General features: G+C 32.2%; 1 protein-coding gene across 22 annotated transcripts in view; it reads right to left on the minus strand.

The window, feature by feature from the left end:
- The window catches only part of LOC119660841 (calcium/calmodulin-dependent protein kinase type II alpha chain), a 72,978-nt gene that overhangs the window by 14,709 nt on the left and 35,304 nt on the right, over window positions 1-22,965 (minus strand). For 7 of the 22 annotated variants that reach the window (XM_038069722.1, XM_038069715.1, XM_038069719.1 and 4 more), the window contains 9 exons: window positions 22,562-22,887; window positions 22,190-22,284; window positions 21,949-22,071; window positions 21,565-21,648; window positions 21,387-21,429; window positions 20,991-21,083; window positions 14,295-14,351; window positions 11,236-11,733; window positions 647-709 (listed from right to left, as the gene is read on the minus strand). In XM_038069722.1, coding sequence (XP_037925650.1) covers window positions 647-709; window positions 11,236-11,733; window positions 14,295-14,351; window positions 20,991-21,083; window positions 21,387-21,429; window positions 21,565-21,648; window positions 21,949-22,071; window positions 22,190-22,284; window positions 22,562-22,887 — 1,382 coding nt within the window. Of the gene's footprint in view, window positions 1-646; window positions 710-7,517; window positions 7,578-11,235; window positions 11,734-14,294; window positions 14,352-20,990; window positions 21,084-21,386; window positions 21,430-21,564; window positions 21,649-21,948; window positions 22,072-22,189; window positions 22,285-22,561; window positions 22,888-22,965 lie in introns of all 22 variants that reach the window. The other 15 variants (XM_038069729.1, XM_038069728.1, XM_038069732.1 and 12 more) reach the window with 11 other exon arrangements.

Below are 22,965 nucleotides of genomic sequence, written 5' to 3' on the forward strand. Positions count from 1 at the left end.
AGAAAGAATAAGAAAAGCACAACGCTGAAATCGTGATTGTGGAGAGAGATAGCATCGCATGACAGACAACGTAAAAGTAATCAAGGAATGCGGGAACAGGAGGTAGTTGGACGCGCAAGAGAGCTTGGCGATCCTAAGGGAACCAGAAGGGAACAGATTGAACCCTGATTGTTAGATTGAATGAGTGTTTGGGACGTACAGTTTTGGACGATATTATTTTTATAAAATAAATTCACAGAGAGTTTATTTTGATAAATAATTATTCTTTTTTTTCAAGTGAAGTAAAGACCCTGAAAATCAAGGGTTTGACCCCAGGCAATAATGATGCAAAGAAGAAAGTTCAGTCCCTAATAACACACAAATATGATTTATATTCACTCTTTGAACTAAACCGAAAAAATCATTGTATTTTGCTTTTATTGCTATCTTTTATATCTTTTTATAGAAAAAAACACCTCACCTTGAAAGCAAGAAAATAACTATTGGTCATTTTTTAAATATAAAAAAATTATGGTAAATATCGAATATATTTACTTAAAAAAAGCACTATTATTTATTTTAAAAAAAAATGGGGAAAAATATACTTATATATATATATATATTATAAATCAGGCATTCAAAGAAAAAAACCAATATCTATACATACCTGAGCATTGAGAATTTGTGGATAGCTGATGGCAAGCCTTCGCTGGGCAAACAATCCTTATGTCTATATATTCAATATATTTATAATAATGTAATTTTTCGAAATAAGACATACACAAGTATAGATATTTTATTTGATTTTTCTTTCATATCTATTTCTTCTTGTATTGTGAAGGATTTAAAAAATATCTACTTGTAGTGATTTTTTGTATTGATTTTTTTTTTTCTAGGAGTGAAAGTGAAATAGTGGAGGAGACTCTAATCTAGATGTGTATATAATATAGGCTGTAATTGTATTGACTTTTTCTATTTGCTTTCTACAACTAATTAAGTGGGATTTCTAAGCAGACCAGGTGGATTAGAGAAATAAAAAAATTGCTTTATGTCCACAGAAAATTTATTGTTAGCAGCGTGAGTAGTGACATATGTTAGGGATGAAAAGCATACTCTCAATTATAATGATAAACTATGATAGAAGATCGATGAAATGCTGAGGTTTAACTACTATTGCTATGTGTGTGATGCATAGAGTATTTTTAATGATTATCAATTCTAAAGGACGTGCGAAGTGCTACAATGTTATTAGGAATGCCTGGATGAGTGTTTGCTTAACTACATTGTTTTATTGAAGAGAATATGTTATATGCAGAACTGAAAGAGGCTACAGTTTAGGACTGCATCATCTTCAAAAAAGAACTTGGAAATTTCGGTAACTATGTTCTTGAGACAGGTTGATATCACAAATTGATAAATGATAATATTGTCAGCAATTAAGTATAGCATTTGAAATATACATACAAATACTATCTCATATTTCCTACCATATTTCTTTTAAATTTCGTTTATCACTCTATTTTGTACCCCTTCCGAAAGAAATTCACCACTTCTTGGTAGTTTTGTATTAATTAATTTCAATCAAAGCCGATGCTTTATTATATTTCCAGTGATAGTTCCCATCCCTCCCCCCCCCCCCCCTTGGATAAACAAAAGGATAAAATAAACCCTTCAAGACAGCAAAAATTACTCATTAAACCTGACTTATCTGTGCTAGATGTCCAGATCTTGCATCTGAAAGTTCTGATAGAGATGCTAATGATTTCTTGTTAAGATTATATAAATCTCATATAAGAAAATTGACATTAATTCATTAGAGCAACTATAATAAATTTTACGAGTTTTTCATCGCAAGCCAATCTACAAAAACAAATAACAAATTGCCTAATATTATCATAGCTAAATCGTCTTTTTTTTTAAATTTTTAGTTACCATATGAAAATATGATATATTTTTAAATATAATAAATTTATAAATATATCACACTTTATATATCACATATCATCCACATTGACGTGTAATATATTTTAAAAATTTATTATATATTTATTGTATTTAAAGTTGAACTTTTCTCCCCAAAACAATGACTAATAAAATTTAATTGTTTTCATCTTTCAATCATTCAAATGCATAACATATTTACAAATAATATTACACCAATAAAGTATTATACGTTGCGAAAATTGGAAAGCGTATATGATATTTTTAGTGAATGCACACGCGTACCACGAATACACAGAAACATAATATACGACAGATGATTTAATAGGTAAGGATATGGATTTAGGATTCAAGTGTAGGGTACTGTGAAATATTATAATATACTTTTACTTTTAGATACTATACTAAATTTGATGAAAATTACAAAATGAAAACAAAACAAGAAAAAAATAAATTTAGAAAAATACATAATTAGCGGAGCTTTATGTATTGTTAATATTTCTCCTATCCTGTTAACATTTCTACTTTTCCCTTGATATTTTTGGAGGCTTCAGCTATTTACGAGTATTTTAAAATGACGTAAGACTGATTTTACCGGTCATCCATTAACCCATAGTGCGGTGACTACACCTGGTCAGAATATGTCGCAGGACTTAGTGTTTGATCCATTTAGGGGAAGCTCGACTATCGTGCAATCTCCTCTAAAATCTATGTTGATGAAGGAAGGAAATCAGGGAAGCGCCCGGAAGGTTAATAAATACGGAAGTGCCCAGTGAAGCAGTGCAGCAGTGCCAGAATACGGGCGAATCATTGTTTGTCGAAATTGTTATAATTCGAAAATGAATTAAGGTTTTTTTTCGTCAAATTGCACAAGTTTTGTGGAAATAAAGAAATGTCCGCGATTAATTTTGAAAGATTTCTAAATTTTTCACCAATTTTTCGAAATTTTCAGATTGACTTACTTATCACTTTCCTCTCTAACCTGGTGATCATATGTTTCAATTCTTTTGCATAAATTCCACATAATAAAGAAAATTTCGTGGTTTAAGATTGTCTAAAAAATCTACTAATTTTTTTTCCATTATAACAGAACGAGAGCTAACTAGAGAGACCGCGGGTGTTTTCATTAAACTCGAATAAAAAACCCATTGGTCCTACATGAGAACTTGACTGTACTTTCTTGAATACTTGACTTTATATCCTGGTAAAAGTAGAAATGTAGGCAAACCATAAATCTTATATAATGTTAAAAGTACTAAATTGTTTCTTAGCTATGCTAACAATAAAATAAAAATTATTTCATAAAAATAATATTGAATTATCTCTAAGCATCTATAGCATATTTAATATGGCTCTCCAATCAATATATCATACATATATAATCTAATAGATTAAAAAACTAATGGATTTAAGCGCGTGTATCTAGAACAGAAAGATCATGATTCTACATATGATATTGCAATGGATTAAAGTGAATACGTATGATATGTAGATTAGCTAAAAGTACACATGAAGAATGAAACATGGATTGAGAGTGAACAGCATAGCAAATGCAAAAGGGTTGAAAAACGAACGCAACCCTTCATATTTTGAAGCTTTTTTCTCTCTATTTGAATGTTTTTATGTTCTTTTTTTTTTCTTGTTTTTGGAAGCATATGTAATTGTAATTTCTGGATATGTGTTAATTTGTGTATTTTTTTTTTTTGTTGTTTTCGCTTAATTCAGTTTAATTTCTGAGTGAAGATGGAAAGTCTTCAGTGTTTACTTGAAAAACAACCTAAACTGAAAATGATTTAAACTTATTTAAGTTTGATGAAATTATATGATTAGCGTGAATTAAATTATATGCAGAATATTAAAATAGGAACTTATGACGTCGAAAAATGAATATGCTGAATGGACATATATAGAAATGAAAAGATAAAAGATAAATTTTTCTTCTCTCAGATGCAATTTGTAGTGAACATTGTTAATTTTCTTTTTATATTATTTTATATTGAGTAAATTTTATCGCGTCACTAATATGTTTTTTTTTCATTTTAGTGGAGATTCTATAATTGAATTTTATTAAAATTATCTGATTTAGTTCCTATAGATTGTAATCCATAATATGTTGGCTATATATTCCTTTTTATGTTGAAACTGGGATATGTCACAAATCAGTCAGGGGAGATACAGAAATTATATTTGCACCTCAGTGGTAAGCACTAAGGTGTGTATTCATGTAAGAGTAGAATGAGTATCAAAGAAGTGGTAAAAATTAAAATAGATTTGGTCAGCACTTCAAGTCCACTACTCCATTTATAGAATTCTGACGAGACTTAATACGTAGTCAAGTCAAAAAAATTAAAGTGATCGAAATGTGCTGCTGTCATACTAAATAGATATCCATGCAACCTCAATGAAGGCTACTTTATAGCAGTCTGAAGTTAATATCTTTGCTAGGCATCAAAGAATTACTTCATGGATATAAATATACCTGAGAAATTAATACTTTTTCTTTCTTCACCCCACCCTGATTATTTTTCAAAAACGGAGACATTTAATTAATCTAGTTTTGTGCATCTTTTTGAATTAGTTATATTAATTAAATTATTATTTGATTTGATCTTGTTATTCAACTAGAAATTTTAGTTTTTATAATATAAGGACCGAAATATAAAATTCTGAAAATATATAGAGAAAAGTTATTTCAGTTGCCGCGGCTTCTAAGTTAGCGCAGTGTGGTTTCCCCATGTTTGACAAAAAAAAGCCGCTTGTCACCGTGTCGGTGGTCAACAAAAAGGTAGATATGAACGTCTACCTTTCTTTATATCAAAGTCGGTTTTGTAGTGGGTCGATTTTATGAAAATTAGAATCTAGGCGCCATTATCTAGTGGCCGCAGAAACAGCTGATGGACTGACATGAGACTGAGGTGACGAATGTCAAGAATGATACCGAACCGTCCGCAGACCAGGGCACCTTTAACTTGAGTACAAAATAATCAAAAGTCTAGGAATATTGTGATTCAGTAGTATAGATTATGTGAAACAGAGATTATATATAGTATATAGAGGGGCACGGTCCATTATTTTCCCAACTACTCTATTTTTAAACTAAAAGAAATTAATATCAAAAGCCTCTGGCTGGCCTTTAAATAAATTTTCTGTTTTTCCATTAGGAATTAGCACTATTTCGATGCTTCATTTTGATGCGGCAACTGTCAAGCCAAATTTTGAAAATGGTAATTTTGGAACATCTCAGTAAATAAGTTACAGCCTTTACATCGTGAGTCCAATCGACTTGGTACCTACTGTAGAATTATAGCAGAACTTTTCAGCGTTTTCAGCTGTATACTTGATGCTTTTCTATTTTTCTCTGAGTTATGGTCCTTAGAAGAAAAGTGCGGTAACTTACAAACCTTTCTCCTATGTATTTCGATATCATTTAGCAAAAATTTAGAATTCTAACAATATAATTGTTACTGTTTAATGAGGATTTTTATAAATATATAAATCAAGTAAAATTTGATTAGCTTAACTTACAACCTCTGCATCGACTAGAATTCCTAGTTTTTATATATATATTTTATATTTCAAAAGATATGGTTTTGTTAGTATTATAAATTATTTGATAGTATAGCATCCTAATTTTCGTATCTTAAATTAGTAAATTTGCTTATTCAATTATCTGCTTTGGATTTTAAATAATTTGGAATTTTATTTTTGTTTAATTTTCCATTTTTTCTTTCATTCAAATGATTTTGGTTTTTAATTTGCTTCAATAAATTGTACTTACAAAAGATTACTAATTCGTTAATTACACACACATAATTTACAGAAGTAAATATACCTAATTTACAATATATAATTTTATATAAAAAAATATCGAGTTAGTGAGAGAATGATCAGGCAAACAGACAGAGACTTCATGGGTTACGGGTAGGGCATCTATTGAGTAATCAGGTTGTCGGAAAGTACATAAATTGACACCATATGTTTCAGCTTCAAGAAGTAGATAATTAAATTAAAGACTCGCATTATTAATTTGCTTTTAGCAACAGCCTAATCCTAATATCAGTAGTAGCAGCTCCTAAGATTCTTACTGCGGTTTATCCTTATATCTCCATACCTCGCTTCTCCAAAGCTGAAACATAGTTTTCTGTCAACAATTAGATGCATTGGCAGGGGGTGGGGGTAGGGAGGACGAGAATATATTAATTTTCGTGTACGAACACATGAATTGTGTAGTACGAATAGAATAAAATTTATTTCTGCTGCTAGTACATTAAATAAAATAATTCTTATAAAGCTATCATGTTTTAGTAAACTGAATAAATCTGAATCTGCTCAGGGAACAAGGAAGTGTGTGGTTTATAGATGGCCACTTCACAACTATTTATCAACCGGAGGTAGCCGGTATAAATCTTGGCAACTAGCGAATACTACCCGCATGAAGGGAATGCTCCCAAACAATTTAAATCTGAACCAAAGATGGGAGAAAACCCGGTCAGGTCAGGGGTAAAGGCAGGAATCAGGAAGCCCGCCATTAGCTATGCTAATGCGGTCTGGGAAATGTTATGTTTACTAAATTGTTTTTTAGTAAACTACGTGCTATATAGGATTCTGACCTTTGGCTGGTAGAAGTGGATGATATTAGGATTAGGCTGTTGCTGATATTGAGGATCAGCGTAGCCCACATCCATCCTAAGCTCGGGTTGTTGCTTATTGTTATGTCCAGTACCGAGAAATGAGTCCATGTGTTGTTGATAAGACGGTGATAGGTAGATTTCCCATTATAAAGAATTTGGAACTCTGGTTCAAAGAGGAGTTCTGAAATAGAGACCCTTGGGAGAATTGATAGTATCACCCCGATGTTTGAGAACCAGCTATAACAACGTGCTGAAACTGTGGATTTCGACATCTTGGAGGCACGTACAGGAGGTGGGGATACTGAAACGTCTCTTTGTGTCCGATTCTCCTTTTGAGGCATATTCAAGGCCGATTTTGTGACATTGTGGGAGCCACTGAAAGATGCGGCTTTCACTTATAATCGGCACATTGGGAACAGAAACGGCTGACTGACCTTTCTGTTTGTTGATAACAAAGATTACCCATATAGGGCCTGTGGCAGTAGCTGGCAAAAAATAAGTTGCAACAAAACTGATGTTGATAATTTACCTGTAGAACCCATGTGCTGACGGACACTGTCAGATGTGGGACCATAAAAAAGGAAATAAACCCCAACACGAAGCGTAAACAGATTGGATCTAATTGATATCTTTGTTGAAAAAGTTACATTTTAATTGTTTTCCATCGGAAGTTTTACGGTTCATTTAATGATATAACGATAATTTGATGGCCACGTGGATTGAGATTCAGATAGTTGAAATATATATAAAAAAAAAAAATTCAATATTTTCCAATTACTTTTTCTTGGAGATTCAGAAATAAATTCTATTCTAGATTCGTATATTTTATGTACATTATATCTTTTATCTAAGTTTTATGTTGCTTTGAATTTCTGATTTATCTATATTTCGGTTCAGGTGTGATTTGGTCAGAAGTCGATTCTGTGTTTTTAAATAACACATGATATATTGGAAACTCAAACTCACCCTCACATCCATTATCCGTATCGTCGTTTTCGATGTCGACTTCCAGCGGACGATAGGAAGCTATTATAATATATATGTATAGTATAGATTTATATATATGTAACGGTCAGTGTTTTCAATATCATACTTTCATTTTTATTGTTGTTTTTTAGTCTTCTCAATGGATTTAATGCTCAGTCGGCTAAAAATGGTGTCTATTTCATATATCGAAGAGGATTTCTTAGATCATCTTTACTTATCACTTATGATTGCTTAGTTTTAAAGGTTTTGAGGGTTGTTGGTGGATGTTTGGCGGAGGTATAAAATCATATGTCATATGCCGGAACTAATACCGGCATCCAAAAGTACCAATCGAGACCTTACATTTGACACCCAACATGACTACATTCGGTGAAAAAAATTTTGTACACCCCACTTTTGCATGTATGAGGACTCCCCTTAAGCTCAACTTAGAAAGGAGTGCTACTGTTCCCACCTCACCAAATTTGGTGTCAACCGGTAACCATCTCTGATAAAAGTGCGTGTGATAGACAGACGGACAGACCAGTTACTGATACAAGCCGGTATAGTAACCATTTGTATCATCTTGTAAGCGGACTTTCTACCTGCACGTGTCAGCGGGACGTCCATTTGTCTCCTCGCGTGGGCGATACGGCGACCCGGGTAGAGTTGTGACTGGTGGGTTGAGGGTTTCCGAATCCAGCACGTAACTTTGTCGCAATCCTGAGATGGGTGAATCGCAATTTAGTGGAGGTAGCACGCCCTAGTCTAGCTAACTCAGGAGATGTGCAGAGGGAACTATTGCTGAAAGTCTACGGAACTTCGGCGGCTGTCTCCTGGTTGGTAGATGAGCAGTTCAAAGACGGAAAACGACGGCTGAATGAATAATGAGCCTGGGTCCTTTGAAGACAAGAGGTAAAATGCTATGCACTGCACCCAGTTCCGTGAAGAAAATGCACCATTATCGGCTAGGCAGACATCGCAATTGTTGTAGTAGACAAACACCTGGAGGATGTTATCTGGGCACGTGAGACATCGGTTAGGTTGATCAAAGGACTGGTTGGTATCACATCGATTAGAGTTGGTTAAACACTGATCAGCAGCCGTAAACTGTAAGGAATTCTACGGTTTTGTGTGGAATAGGGTAGTGTAATAGAGTCCAAGCCTTTCATCAAATTCAATGTCACATTGAAGACATTGATTGACTCCGCCCCCGGAAAGGACAAATATATTGTCAACTGATGGTTTTGGATTGTTAATCCGACGATTGAAAAATTAGAAAACCATCTGTCAAGCTCTTGACTATAGATAGATGCAACTAAGCAGAAGGGGGCACTATCCGAAGTGGACCTTTATAGATTGTTTACTTTGAAATGAAAATTTTTTTTGATATGACTTGCTTTTTCTATTTTTTAAGCAACCTATTTAGAACCTTAAAAATATTTTGAAGAATTTCGTTATTGAATTACAACTAAATTTATACTTTTGCATTTTATCACATTTTTGTAGATTGAGGGTTAGTTTTCTACGCTCATTTTGAATTATTTATTTGTTGTTTTGTTTCTTTCTTTTTATTTTCCTATTTGGTATATTTTTGTATTAGATTTTTCATTTTTTTTTTTAATTTTATTTATTATACAAGTGAATCCATGGATACTCAAATTAGATACTTTATTGAACTTTCAAACTGGCTAGCGCACATTATTTTAAAACGTTAATGGAAGATAAAGGTAAACAATGTCAAAAAAAAAAGTCCTAATGGCAACTTCTACATTTGATTTTAATTTCGAGAGATTTACGAAACATGATTAATGATTATTTAATTCAATATTTCTTAGAATTACCTCCATAAGCTTTCTATTATACTTAATTTATACAAATATGTTGTGAGAAACAAGCAAAGGGGAAAAGTATGATGTTTACTATTAATGCAGTTTTTTTTATTATTGATAGAAAATATATCATGGAAGAATCTCCAAAGAGAAGTTTAAGGGCGGATTTAAATGTATAAATTATGAAAGGAAGATTCACTAACGGTACAATAATATTAGCCTATAATTATCAAAAAAAAAATATTATATCAAATATGACACTTACTACAATATTAATATATCATTATCTATTAGCACCAATAAATCCCCTAAGGGTAAAAGATAAACAATTAAAACCTTAACCTCAACTTGGGGTCAAGCAGTGTACCGCAGGATAGACTGACGTGGAATATAGCTCCCTTAGGTTAACCTATCTCTCTCTGAGAGCGAGCTATCTCTAGGATGATGTGTGGCTTTCCAAGGGCCAAGCCTCTCGTCTACCAAGATCGTGAGTGGTGATAGTCACACCCTATACGAGGTGACCCCACTATTAACAAACCGCTACGGATCTAGACTGGGGAGCCGAAGAAACACCTCCCCCAATGCAGGGTGTCATTCGAACTGTGCCCATTGAATAGTTTGCAGTCGGGGGTAACTGATTGTTTTCGAACGAGCCTCACTGATACCTGGTCGAAGTATTCGTAAGAAGTGCATCGCGATCGCCCGATGGAGTCCAGTTTCTTTGGAGTCAGGTTTAAATTTTGGCGATCATTCCAATGTGAGTTAACATTTTTTAAACTTTAAATCCAATCTTAATTGATGACATATGACTACGTTAGAATTTTTTGTCATTATCATTTAAATTGGGTCTGGAGGGCTGAGTGGTTAGAGCATGTCATACGGAAGATCGGGGTTCAAATCTCACTGGTGGCAGTGGGATTTGTATCGTGATTTGTCGTCGGATACCAGTTGAATGAGTATCTGAGTCAAATCAGGGTAATATTCTCGGGCATGCGCAATGCTGACCACATCTCCTATAGGGTAGTGTAACCCTATAGTGTACCGTTATGATCTTGAATGAAGCGCTCTGACGCAATTTAAATCAAGCCACAGGAGAAGAGATACCGCAGAATCTCTGTGGGCTCTAAAAATAAATGGCGGATATAGTTGGATGTTAAAGTTTTCTGAGAGGTTAGCGTTGCCTATAGGAACTAGGACTTGATGACAAACCGGAGGTGTTGGGGTGATCAAAAGACCATCCTGAGTTTGTTTTTGCCAACCTTGTTAACCATTTCGGAGTCAACTGAAGCAAACGCTTCATTCTGTTTTTTTTTCGTCTGAAGGTGGCACAGATTTCTTTTAAAGAAGATATACTAAAAAGGGAGCAGTTAATACCAGAAATAGGAAATATTTTAAATAAAAAATATTCCATCCAAAACGGGAAGTACTTCTCCTATTTCTTCTTAAATTTCAAGCGCCGACTAAAAAATCACTCCATACCACAACTATTATAAACAATAGTGAATATAAAACAAACTAACACACACATATACATTTAGGGGGTGTTTCTAGAGAAGCTTCTATGCTAATTTTGTTCTATTGTAAGTTTTAATGGAGAACTTTATATTAGCCTTCGAGATCGTCTGGCAATCTCAGCAATGTTGCGGAGAAGATGAACTACAATTCTGATATGGTTGGAACTAGAGGTTAGATTAAAAAGGACCAAGAATTACAGTAGAGTAGGCGAGAAATCAAAGCACAAATACACTCGCACACACATATGTATACATATATATATATGCGCATATTTCTAATTACATATTTAGTTTAGCTTGAGCAGTAGATGAAAGGGGGGTTAATATGGATATGTTTGAGATGTGGGACGCAAAACGCAAGCTGGCACATACCTTGGACGCTCTGTAACAGGGCAGCACCAACTTGGTTAGTGGCCGCAGAAGCAGTAGAAGTAGAAAAATTAACAACAACACCAGTTGCATTGCCATAGTTACCATTAGCAACATTTGTTTGCTGGTGTTGATTATCTAGATTACTACCAACATTGGTGACTGTTGTTGATGTTATTGTTGTTTGATTGGTATTACATCCAGTTGTCGGAAATGTTGATGGTGCCGTAGCAGAAGGACGATTAAAAACATTCGCAACAATGGATGATAGATTTACGTTGGTGTTGTTGGCATTTGTATTGGTAAAATTGGTCAGGGTCACTGTCGGGATTGTTTGTTGTGGCTGATGGGGATGATGAATCTGTTGGTGCTGTTGACCTATGGTTATCGCTCCGCCGCCTCCCCCTCCTCCGGTCCCTCCTCCCCCTGTCGTTACTCCCAGAATCGGGAAGTTTTTTGCTGGCGAAAGGGGCGGTGAAGAACCAATCGATGATGATGATCCTGGATTTAACGATTATTGGTTTTGTTTTTTGTTTTTTTTTTGTTTTTTTTTTGACGAAGAGTTTGTCTTTTGTTTGATGGATGCTACTTTTCAAATTCTTTTTTTTTTTCTCTCTAATTTGCGTCTGAAGTATGCGTATCTTTTACTTTAAGATTTATATTAGGGGCTCGCGGATATGAAAAGAGCTATTTAGAAAAGCCTTAGTAGGTTTCTGCACCTATTTCTTGGAAAACAAACTCTAATGAAGGCAAAGGGTTAAGTAGTATGGTTAGTTGCAGTTGAGCGTTTGCAGGAAAGAAAATTAGAAAATGTAATTTATTAGTGGTTATTTCCTGTTGTTTGTTTTAAAGGGTAAGGGAGATCTGCAGCTTGTTTCATTCATATATATATATATATATATTTTTTTAGTGTAAATAGAATAGTTTTATGATAAATTCTGACCCAATTCTGTGAAAAACTGCACTCAGCAAACATCACACTTTTATATATTATCCTAGGTATCTTACAGAAGGTTAGCTTTATTATGTCTTGTATATGTGATTCGCGGTGTCGACTTAAGTCTCGTGCAATTCGAAAAAAATGTGATGGAAGATTTGACATTTTATATTTCCAATTTTATATTTTTTGTTTTCTTTTTATTTTAATTTGTTTTATTTTTTTTAATTTTTGTTATTTTTTGTTTTGTTTTTTTTTTTATTTATTTTTTTATTTATTTTTTTTTTATTTATTTTTATTTTTTGTCTTCAAAAATATTGATTCTATTATTACTCATCAAGTGAAAATATTACTACTACTTTAGTTACTAGTGGAATTTATTTATTTTGTTTTTATTATAATTAGTTTACGATTATATACGAATTTTCATTATTGGTTTCATTGGATGACCATTTCTTATTTAAAAGTGTTTTCTCTCGCTGTTTTCAAGTTGTAGACAATAAGAGCAGGTTGCTCCCGCTAGATCCTCTCCATCCGCGAAGAGAATTAATCGACGATAGAGCAGATTTGTATGTAACTCTCATATTATTACAATTTCGCCTTGTGTAGTTAAACTTTGATATTGAAATCAATAAAGGGCAAAGTTATTCAAAATGGAAGAAAACTTTCTAATCTACGAGATTGAATTCCGAAAACCAGCCTCAGTCGATATTGTCATAAAATAAAATAATTCAATAAAACAAAATATTTAAAAAGTTTGGTAAATTTTTAGGAGGGACATTCTACTATAGACCATACTAGAGTAGGGACGGCGGAACAGGCGAAATAGTTGCAACACCAGCTTCTATTATAGTTCAACATGGCTGGTCCAATGCTTGTGATTGTTTAAAGAGAATAGGATATTAAAATTTGCTTAATAAACAGCGGAGAGCTAAAATTTCTGGTTCCGCCTTTAAAAGACACACAAGCAGAAAGAAGTCGTAAACCATAAGCTGCTCGATGCTTCAGTTATGAAAAGTTTTGTTGATTTTTTATGTAAGAATATTTGGCTAGATGCTTCCTCCTATATGACTATATCAAAAAAAAATCTGGACTCCCCGTTTGTTTTCAAGAAAACCTTAAAAATCCTGCCCATTGGACAAATCATAAGAATTTTTAAGCTTAATTTGGAACAGTTAAATTAAATGTTAAGACCCTCCTATATAAAAATAACCAAAAAAATATAAAGAACTTCGTATTAAAAAAAAAAAAAAGAAAGAGGTCTATTAGCATCCTCCGATTAAATTATCGTTCGATAAAATTAAACGAAAATGTATATGTATAAATAGAAAATAAAATACAAGAGACTCTTGTCCTACATGATTATCGTATGATAGTACCTAACATAGGCATTTTAATAGTTTGCGAATGATCATTTTTATTTGTTGTTACTTTACTTCAAGGGATTCCGAATTTTTTAATATTATTTCCTTATTTTATTTCATCCATTTTTCATTATATGTATTATTTTTTTATATAGTACTATTGTTACTTTTTCTCTGTTTTCGCAAATCAATTTGAAATATTAGCATGCTTTTATCTATAAAAAGCTCAGTGCGTCACAGAGATTTATAGTTATCATTCCCTTCCCTTTGATTTTTCTTTTAAAGTATCATTTATTTATTGCACTTGAACTTATTTTCTACCAAGAAAAGTGTTTAGTAGAAATGAAAAATCTTTTAAATAAATTAAGGTAAACTCAGAAAAAATATTAAATAATTAAGTAAAGCGATATATATAGCAAAATTTTCAAACTAAATGTTTGGATATCAAGTATGCATGTTTATGCGACATATTGACTCCTTTTTATAGTTTGGTAGTAAGTCTTTATTGAGAAAGGTATCTATATAGATTTATAAATATATAAAAGAAAAAAGAAAGGAAAAAAGAAAACCCAAAATATTTCTATTTCTAAAATGTTTCGTCTGCAATTGTTTTTGTTGCTTTCTTTTAACAGGAAAGCAAAAAAATGTAGTAAGAACTTTGGGTTTAATTTTGTTTGCGTTGTAATTTGTAATTTTTTTATTTCTGCTGTTTTTTTTCTGATGTTTTGTTTGTCTGTTTACTTTACATTTTACAAATTTACCTTCAGGCTCTTTAGCTATTACAGTTGTGCTGCGATCAACACCTCCCTTTTTATCTTCTACAAAAAAAGATGGAAAAAATTGTTTTCTTGCAACAAAAGTTGTAACAAAAAAATTTAGGTTGATATATTGATATATATAAAAAAAAAACACTCTTTCAAATTCCTCCTTTTTGACTATCATAATTCCTAGTATGTATGACGGGGAAGTTAAACACAGGAAAAAGAAAACAAGAAAATATTTCATAAATATATTAACACTAATGGTAGTTATCTTGTGGAAAAAAGGATATTTCTTTCCAGATATGTTATATCTTTTAATTGTTTTCTCTTGTTTTATATAACACAACAACATCTTTCACGGACATAAAGACTTTATAAATTTAAAGAGACGAATGAAATATATATATCACGCATAATCTGTTTTGGATACATTAATTTCAAGTTCGCATATTGTACGATTAATTGTTTTTGATATCATTTCTAAATTATCGACAAATGCATGTTTTAATATTACATTAAAAAAAAACTGGTGTAGAAAATTCAAAACGGTGAGTTAGAGATCTTTTTATAGGGAAATCATGACCAAGAAAAAAATAAATAAAATTCTAAAGATTAAAACAAACACACTCCATACACACATACTTCATTACTATTATAGTAACAATTCAACATAATGTTTTTCTCAAGCATTTTATTTTAGTTAAGTGGAAAGAGAAAATCAAAAACTTGAGCAAATAATAATTTTAATAATATTGCTGCTGGGGAGCTCTTTGCTGAGACGGAGGGGTTCATGTGTGCCATTCAGGATGGCGTGGTCGCCACCCGAGCTTATAAAAAGCTCATCATGAAAGAACGGGTGGAGAACGACCAGTGCAGAATGTGTGGTTCGGCGTTAGAGACGTTGGACCATCTCATTTCTGGCTGTACTGTTATGGCACCGGTGCAATACATCACCAGGCATAATGCTGTATGTAAGGTTATCCATCAAAACCTTGCATATAAGCATGGGCTGATCACGGGAACATGTCCGGTTTACCGATATGAGCCGCAAGCAGTACTTGATAGTTCTGCTTGCAGCATGTATTGGGACCGGCAAGTTCTGACTGATCGCCATACCGCACACAACAAGCCTGACGTACTGCTAGTTGACAAGACGGGTCGCTCCGCGTATATTATTGATGTTGCTATCCCCCATAATAGCAACATTGAACGGAAATACGTGGAGAAGAAGGTGAACTATGAGCCATTGGCTCGGGAAATCAAAGAAATTTGGCGTCTCGAGCGGGTGGTTGTAGTTCCCATAATATTGTCAGCTACAGGTATTGTACCTAAATCCCTCACGGCTTCCCTTGATGTCCTGGGACTTTCGCACAGTCTGGTTCAAACCATGCAGAAGTACACCATTCTGCATACGTGCTCGATGTTGCGGGGGGTGCTCGACGGATTCTCCCACTGACCTACCACCGGCCACCACCACCAGTGCCCCTTTAGTTTTTAAGTAGGTAGGATCGTCCGAGCCTAAATGCTTGGCACTTAGTGCTAGTATTAGGTAAAATCCGGCATCTGCCGAGATTGTGATAACTCGGAATTAAAAAATGTTTGAAATAATTTTATTTAATAAGGGAATCTGTTGAATAAATTAAGTAATTTTTAAATAATTAAAATCCTTGGAAACAATAAACTATCCATATTATCCCCCACAATAAAGTACGGATGGTGGTACAGATAATCGTTAGTCTGCCAATTTAGTTACTCGGGTTAAAAATTGAGACGGAGGCATACTAACAAAGTATCAGAACAGACTAACATGGTATCTGAATTTTGCTTTAATCCAACCACCTTCTTTGGTACTCCCCTTTCGCCAGAGATTACTAACGATCATATCGACCAATATTCAACATTTTCGCTGGCTCTTTGACCATAAAAACCAAGAAGTGTTTTCCGATAAGATCAGATTATATAATTGCGGTAATTTGCCTTCTGCAAGGATTTCTAGCCTTCACAACACAAAAGCCAGAATATCATAAGTTTCCCTCGTCCGTGACCGCCTTCTCCCCCAGGAAACTTTCCGAAACTAAGAAGTGATACGACGGCTAAGATTCCAAATTTTCTCGCTATCTATACAGCATAAAAAATTTGTAGGGTTCGTCATTATACTGGCGCGATGCGAGAGGTATATTGCCTTAGACTTCCCCAACCACATCACACCCCTGTGCCGAAGCTTATTTGGGATTTTATACCCCTCCCTTAATCTCGATTCTTCTATCCATGAAAAGATGCGCACCTGCATAATTGCTTAACCAATATTGGAACCATATCCCAATACGTATTGGAAAACTTCTCGGCCCTTTTTCAAAATTGCCAATTATGACAATATCGACTTCATCCCTTCAAAGTATTTCCCCTTCCCAAAAAAGAGAAAAGAACCTAACTAACTACTTGACCAAAGCTTCAAGTCAATGGAAAATGTAGACTATAAAGAGCAGTTCAGAGTCAGGAACGCAAAGGTGAAAGTGTTCCGCTCTGCTGAAGGTGGTCCTAAATTTTTTTTCAGAATTTTAGGTTGGGTAGTTTCCGAAATTGAGTCCAGTCTTACTTTAAGTGCGCACATTTGGACTCCTTACTCGCGAAACTTGCAATCCACTTCAAAACAGTTTTGGAAAGCACTAATTAAAACCTTTTATTTGATGTCCCACTTGACTATATTCGCTAAAAAAAATTTGACGTCCCTCCTTTGCAGGTATGGAGAACTGTTATTGTATGCGTAGAATTTCATATTTTCGATCTGCCTACCAAGTTGGTTCGGATCGGTTTAGATGTTTCGGGGAAAAGTGCATGTGAGAGACAAACAGACAGATAGACAGACAGTGAATCGATTTTAATAAGGTTTTGTTTTACATAAAATCTTAAAATATAAATCGGGCGCGCCACTTTCCCACTCACCAAACACACAATCAACCCATCCCTGAAAAACTCCGATTCCCCCTCCGTCCTCGAATTTCACTGTTTTCCGCTGATAATATTGTGGTTTTTCTCTAAATATAACAATTATAATAGAAAGATATTTATGCACATAAGAGTTAAAGGTACAGTGGCTATTCTCAGCCCCCCCTCCCCCTTTTCTTCGTCCCTGACTACTGAGATTGTTGGATAGAAAGAAATTATTCAAAAAGAATTTATGAAACTATTTTTTTCTCATCAAATAAGTAGATAAAATCATTCCAAAAATTTCAATTAAAATTCCAAAATAGTGCAATGGTTAAATTATTATGAATTATTAATTAATTATTAAAATTATTATTTCAAAGAAAATTTATAGCTATAACAATTAATAAAGCTGTAAAAGTTATTTACCAATTGTGGTTTTTATTTTGAAATAAATAGTTTAAAGTGAAATATGTTAATAGGTAGACATGGAAAAATGTTTTTATCATATTTATATACATAGAGAAAGAGAGGAAAGTAAAAAATAGTGAAAAATCCTACCTTGAGAGTGTTTTCTTGGCCTACCCTTACTTATATTTTCTATTATCTTGTTTTTCTCATTTATTCTTTGGAACAATTATTCATTTTATTTCAGTGACATGATAAGAAAAAGCAATAATTTACGAAAATATATTTTTTTAAAAACTAATTTTTAAAAATTAAAGGATACACTCAGACGATAGAGAAAGATAAAATGCAAAAATACGAAAGAAAGTTAATTTTCATTTTTCACCTGTGGTTTCTATATTTATTAATATAGCAAGTATATGCTTTCTTTTGTATTTTTTTTTAATTTGTGATTTTTTTTTTGATAATTTTTATTTGAATAGATTTCCATGATTAAAAGAAAAATAAAATATTTAAATACTTAAGACAGAACACACGCTTGCAAAGTTTGAATAAAAGTGAGATTGATATATGTTTGAAACATACAATAATTAGAGAAAAGTCTAAGAAGATAATTACATAAATAAACGAAATTACAAAAGCAATATATTTTGCATAGATGAAAATTATTTTGGGCGACGCGAAAATAATTTTGAATAAAAGCAAATTGCTTTGGGGAAAATAAAAATAATTTTGAATAATATTTTTGATTATTATTTATTATTTTGAAGAAACAAATTTTATGCAACAAATTGTTTTATTTTTTTTTTTTTGTTTGTAACTTATAAATATTAAAATAATATTTTTCCATTATTAATATTAATTTGCATATTTATGCAGAAAGTAATAGTTTTATACGAAAAGGTAATGCGGGGAAAATAATTATGTAAGCAGCATGTGGTCAACTAAATAGGCTTATCGACATTTTTGGATAAATATACGTGCCCCTCCACATAATTTCAACTGGGAAAGATACGAGACATACGCTTAGAGTAGAATAAAAAAATTCGCCATTATAAATCTGGAGTGCTCAGCTGAGCGCAGAACTAATGAATTTAGTCTAGACAAGTAAATATTTCCAACTCCTATTTAGAGTACCTAAGCCGAATCAGGGTAATAATTACGGGCTAGCGCAAAGATTTCCCATTAAGGTATGATTAAAAATCGGACCCAAAAAAACGGTGCGTTTTCACGGGATTGCCGAAGCAGAGACTTTGTAATAACTATGAATGCTTCAGGAAAACCAAAGTTGCCACTCGGCAATTAATCATGAGAGCGGAGCTATCTCAAAGACCACTTTGGATGTCCCCAACATCCATAATTATTATAATACAAATTTAACAGAGCTAAGTTGGGAGAGGGGAGGGGCGTCATATGATTTTCATCGCGGGGAACACTTATGGTTGTTTTAAAGTGACATTTCTAGAAATGAAAGGTTGTTATCTTGTGGATTATTTTTGGAACTCGAGAATTCAATTTCTTATTGAATTTAATTGAAAGTTTTCTCAAGAAGAATTCGGTAATAGCACCAGATTTCAAAACAAAATAGTGCCATTTGTAGACGTTAGTGAAAACTTGCCGCACATCTTAAGTTCGTATGGTTCGTTGGCAGCAAATTTTATAATCTTAAGGGAAAATGAGCGACAACTTTGCAGATGTCCTAATTCCAACATAATTATGGCTAGAGAGATATTCCGTCACGGCAACAAGTTCATACGCTAACCAAGATATTGACCAGACAAAGCAAGCAATTGTTAAAATAAAAATATAAAAATTAAAAAAAAAATACCCGGAAAAAATATATATAAAAAAAAACACAAATAATCAAATAAGAGTTTTTAAAAATAGTTACGGAATTATCAGTCAAAGTATAAGTTTCTAGCTACTTTGTGACATTTGTACACCTACAAATAAAACTGCTAATTTAATATGAAGAAATTAACCAAAAAAGCCGAGCAGTAATTGTATACGAAAAAATACACAATAATATATCAAAAAATTATAATCCGAAATATTAAAATATATTCGAAATAATATAAAAAAAACCTTCGTTTACAAAATTAAAAACTGATGCAAAATTCTATAATTAAATTTTTTTTGTTGTTAGTTTTGTGGTGAAGTTTGCAGAAAAATATACACGCTTAGTTGTTAGCTTGTGAAAAATTTGTTTTGTTAGTTAGTCAAAGTTTTCTTTTACTTTGCTTTACACTAGCTACTTCTAAAATGATTGAGTTATTTTAAGGTTATTTCTGCATTTATCGAAGATTTGTATTTTTAATTATTTCAAAATTCGCGATTGTATTATTCTGATGCTAACATGGATGTTCAATATATTTTGATTCACGAAAATATGCATATGCTATATATTTTGCCTAAATTTTTCATATGCATTTTCTTCATTTCCCCCGCTTTGTATATTTTTCCAACAAGATTTGTATCCAAACCTATTAAAAACTCAGAAAACCAGAGTTGCCAAAAAGAAACAAAGATAAATGTATTTTATCTCAGCTTGTGTTATTTGTCAATTTTTTTTGATTGGCTTAAAAGAAAATCAACAGAAAACATTGAGTCAAAGGCAAGAAATATGCCAAGAGGAGAACTGAGTAGACGTTAGTAGTATATGGTAGAAGAAAATTTAGGAAAAGACTATTTCATTGCCCTAAAGCAAAAACAATATTTAAAAAAAAATTGATTTTTATATTTGAATAATTTAATGTTCTTCTAACTCATTCCGCTGAAGTGGATTTTTTTTTTAGAACAGATAAGTATTTTCTCGACAAAATTATAAAAATAAATAGAATTCACCATCAACTGGTCATTCAGACTGAAGCGGCAAAAAAAAAGAGATAGAGAGACAGGGATATTTTTTTAAATACGCAAATAAGGAATGTTTGGCTTCCGCCCTTTAGTTTTAAGTTGTACCAATTATAATTTTAGTGGTATTTTACTTTCAAATGCAGGAGATATCCTTCTACTATTCTGGCTTTATTTTTTTTTAAATCTAATTAATTCACTTTCGATGCAGTGATAATCGCGGCAGAAAAAAAAGTGTGAACTGCATCATTTTCAGAAATTAATCACACATTTAAGTACGTATATATTATGTAAATATTTGTAAGATAATTTCTTTAGCTATTAGAGAGGTTTGTTTCGTTAGATATTTTTACCACTATTCGCAAAGTTGGATAAAAGGTCATAAATATATAAGTTTGAATAAATATTTTGAAGAATGCATAGATTTATAAATTCGACTTTGAATAAATTAGAAATAAATAAAAATGAATATATTCGAAATGGATAGTATAAAAAAAAGTGTTCAACTACCTTTAACATCATCATCCTCTAAGGTTGTGCTTGATGAATCCGTTGATTCTTTAACCTGAGATCCGTCGCCTTTTTTTGTAATCATACTTTTACCTATTTCAAAGATAATAGAATAAAGAAAAAAGATGGAGCTCATTTTAAGATAAAGTTATAAGAAATATGACAAAACTCAATTGTTAATATGTAATTAATATTACATTTATGATTTTAAAAAAACATTGAAACTGTTTCCACCCCATATCATTACTTTGAGTATTTTTGTAAAACCAAATAAAAAACAAAGCAAAGATAGTTAATCTTTGGACTTTTTCTTTTATTTTATTCTTAGCATATTTCACTTTACTTTCGTTATTTATATTTTTGTTAATATATGAAATGTTGAATAATGAAACTTACTTGAAAAATTTCTTGTGGCTAGCATAGTTGTAAGAATGGCACCCTAAATAAAAGAAATATCGACTCATTAGAAATAAATTAACTAAATTAACTTTAAACCTAGATTTTTAATTAAAAGCGTAAAAATTTAACTTTATGTTTCAATTTCTCCTCTTTTTCAGCTTCAAACTAAACTTACCTTAAGTTTACGACGTGCATTGAATTTCTTGAGGCAGTCAACAGTCTCTTGACGATGTACAACAGATGCAACGCGTTCCCTTTGCTAATAGAAGAAAAGGAGTCATCAATATTTTGCATAAATAACTTTTCAGGTAATTATTTTACATAAATATAGTTTGATTTTATCATTTTGCGACATTTTATTTGCTCTTTCATTTTTCGGACCAAAAATATCTCATTTAAAAATAAATGAATGAAATATAAAATCGAATTCAAAATAGTCTAATCTCTTTGTGCCATAACGACTAATTTCAAGCCTTGGCTTCCTAAATTTTAACTACTAATTATAAAATAGTAACATAAACTAAATTAACACTAATCAAATAATAAACTTGTAACTTACGCAAATCCACGGATGTTTTAGGGCATCGGCAGCTGTTATTCGCTTATAAGGATTTACAGTTAGCATTTGATTAATTAAATTCTTAGCCTCTGGTGTTACAGTATCCCATTCGGGTGAAGGGTACTAGGATAGTTGAAAGGATTAATAGAAAAATAAACGTTGAATTAGTAACAAATTTAAATTTCTTTCGTCAATGAATATTTTTAATTTGAATTAATAAAATATTTAGATTTGAACTTACATCGTATGCACCTGCTTTAATTTGTGAGTATAGTCGATGTTGATCTTCGTCCCAAAATGGTGGATAGCCAACTAGTAAAATATACAGTATAACGCCTGGAAAGGATGTAAAATAGATCCTTAACTTGAGGTATAACTTTTGAAACTTTTAAATTAAAAATCAAGATAAAATAAAAACAAATATAAAATAAAAATAAAAGACGGAAAATAATATTTTATTTATTATCATTTCATAGTCATAATATAATTTTCTCTACTTTATCTTTATTATATAAATTCGATGAAATAATAATAAAAAAAATATGGAAGGGGAAAAATTATAATTAAAAATCAATGATCAAAGTGGAAAAAAAATATCCAATTTTTTACTTACCACATGCCCAAATATCTACAGATTTTCCATATGGTTCCTTTTTTAAAACTTCTGGTGATAGATAACCTGGCGTACCGGCAAAACCAAACCACGCCTGATGATCCCCCTGTACTTCAATTGCTAAACCAAAATCAGCTAATTTCACAGCAGCACCTTTCGCTTTGCTTGCTAATAGTAAATTTTCTGGTTTTAAATCACGATGCACTACACCATTTTGATGACAATGATTTACAGATTCTAAAATCTGTTGTATACAATGCGACGCATCTGCTTCTGAATAGAATTCACGTGCAACAATATCTTCAAATAGTTCACCACCTGTCACCCTGTATTGAACAGTGAAATTATGATTATTTTAATAGTTATTTTTTATATATTTTTTATATTTGTTTATTGTGTGTGAA

This window comes from Hermetia illucens, chromosome 7 (genome assembly GCF_905115235.1).
Source record: "Hermetia illucens chromosome 7, iHerIll2.2.curated.20191125, whole genome shotgun sequence".
Taxonomy (NCBI): domain Eukaryota; kingdom Metazoa; phylum Arthropoda; class Insecta; order Diptera; family Stratiomyidae; genus Hermetia; species Hermetia illucens.